At 54.7% G+C, this 1556-nt stretch overlaps 1 protein-coding gene across 1 annotated transcript; it reads right to left on the bottom strand.

The window, feature by feature from the left end:
• Window positions 1-414: 414 nt before the first annotated feature.
• On the bottom strand, window positions 415-1068 carry SPRG_18529 (hypothetical protein; the record flags this gene model as incomplete). Its single annotated transcript, XM_012357968.1, has 3 exons — window positions 415-743; window positions 787-874; window positions 940-1068. 3 exons carry the CDS (start codon window positions 1066-1068, stop codon window positions 415-417), a joined length of 546 nt encoding a protein of 181 aa, XP_012213358.1.
• Window positions 1069-1556: the final 488 nt, after the last annotated feature.

The raw sequence follows: 1556 nt of genomic DNA, 5'->3' as shown, positions 1-1556 counted from the left end.
TGCAGTGGTGCTGGTCTGCTCCAACGTGTGCCTTTTCGATGCCATTTCTGCAAATGCCACGTCAGTTCGGGCCAATCAAACGCTGTCAACATTATTCAGACCCATCACACCATTAATCGAAATCGAACACTATTTAAGCGGTTGGCAACCGTCACCCGCTTTAACACGCCACCGTTGGCCAGTTTTCACGACATATATATATGGGTTTTGAGAAAAAACCTGCTGGCACTATCTATTATACAAGGCGCTGCAAAGAAGGCGGACTCTTGATCCCACCACCAGCTGGAGGTTCGGTGCCGATGCTTGATGTGCCAACGTTCAAGGACGTGTGGCGATTTGCGAAAACGATGCATGATCGTCGGATTTGGAGCTTTATTTGTGCCTGCCCTGCAATAGGCTCGACGTGCAATTCATTTATTCTATTGGAACTGCGTCAGGACACTGGGCTGCCAAGTGGGCTTGAAACTGCCGCAAAATCGTCCTAGACTTGGCAATGTGCGGTCGTTTTTGTTTGATGAAATCCAGCGCTTGGTCAATGGACCAGTCGTGCGCCTGCATAAAGTACGCGGCCACGACGATCGTGCTGCGTCCACGCCCGGCCTTGCAGTGCACGTAGACCGTCTCGCCACGCGCGACGTGGCCAGCAACAAACGCGACGCACGATATGAGGCTGTCGAGCGTCGGTGGTGCAAAGTCTCGGGTCGCTGCCACGTGTTGCGCAATACCGAGCTCGCGCCAGTCATCTACGCAGCGTTCGTTCCATGGATTCGACATCGATCTGCGTACCGGGCGTCACTGGGCGCCCCAAACGGGTGGGCCGCATCTCAAACGGTTCGTTCATGGTGACGACAGCAGCAACACCTTCTCTTTGAAGCTAAGGCATTCCATAGATAGGTGCACGTGAGACCAACACGCAAGGCATCTCGCTTCAAGTCCCACGAGAAGATGGTGGCCGCGGTCAACCAAGGGCAGCGCGCCAAGGAGGATATGGTCGTCGATGCGGGACCACCACGATCGGTTCGCGAGCACCTTCATGGCGAGGTTGTAGCCGAGAGACACATGAAACATCTACCGTATACCGGTAGTGAGATGCAACCACATGTCGTGAGGAAGTTGTGAGAGCGATGGGCCTACCGCAACTCGGAGCAGCATCGCGGCGCAAAATGCAAAGTGCACTTTTCACCCAATCCGCGTCGCCCAACGTCGAGTTCCTAGCGTTGATTGGTGTAAATACGATGCTTTTTGCCAATCGCGTGCGCACAGCAGCCGATCGTGATCGGCAGGCAGTTGAGATCACTCGCCGTCTCAACCAGTGAAGCCAAAGTGATCTTGGGTCTGCTGCGGCTTGGTTCTGTGGTCAAGCAATCGAGGCCCGTGTCTATAGCCACATGCGACCATGCTACCGCTGCTAACACACAGTCACAGCGTTAGTTCGCAGTCCGAGGCGACGCGCGTTCCTTGATTCCATTGCCACCAAAGATGTTGAACTACTCGCAGTAGATGGTCGCTCACCGCACCTCTATAGAGGGCCAGTGCACAGCCCCTGTTCTGCACTT

The sequence above is a fragment of the Saprolegnia parasitica genome (genome assembly GCF_000151545.1).
Source record: "Saprolegnia parasitica CBS 223.65 unplaced genomic scaffold supercont2.1274, whole genome shotgun sequence".
Lineage (NCBI taxonomy): Eukaryota > Oomycota > Saprolegniomycetes > Saprolegniales > Saprolegniaceae > Saprolegnia > Saprolegnia parasitica.
Note: the sequence above shows the minus strand (reverse complement) of the source record. Positions and strands in the feature narration are given on the sequence as shown.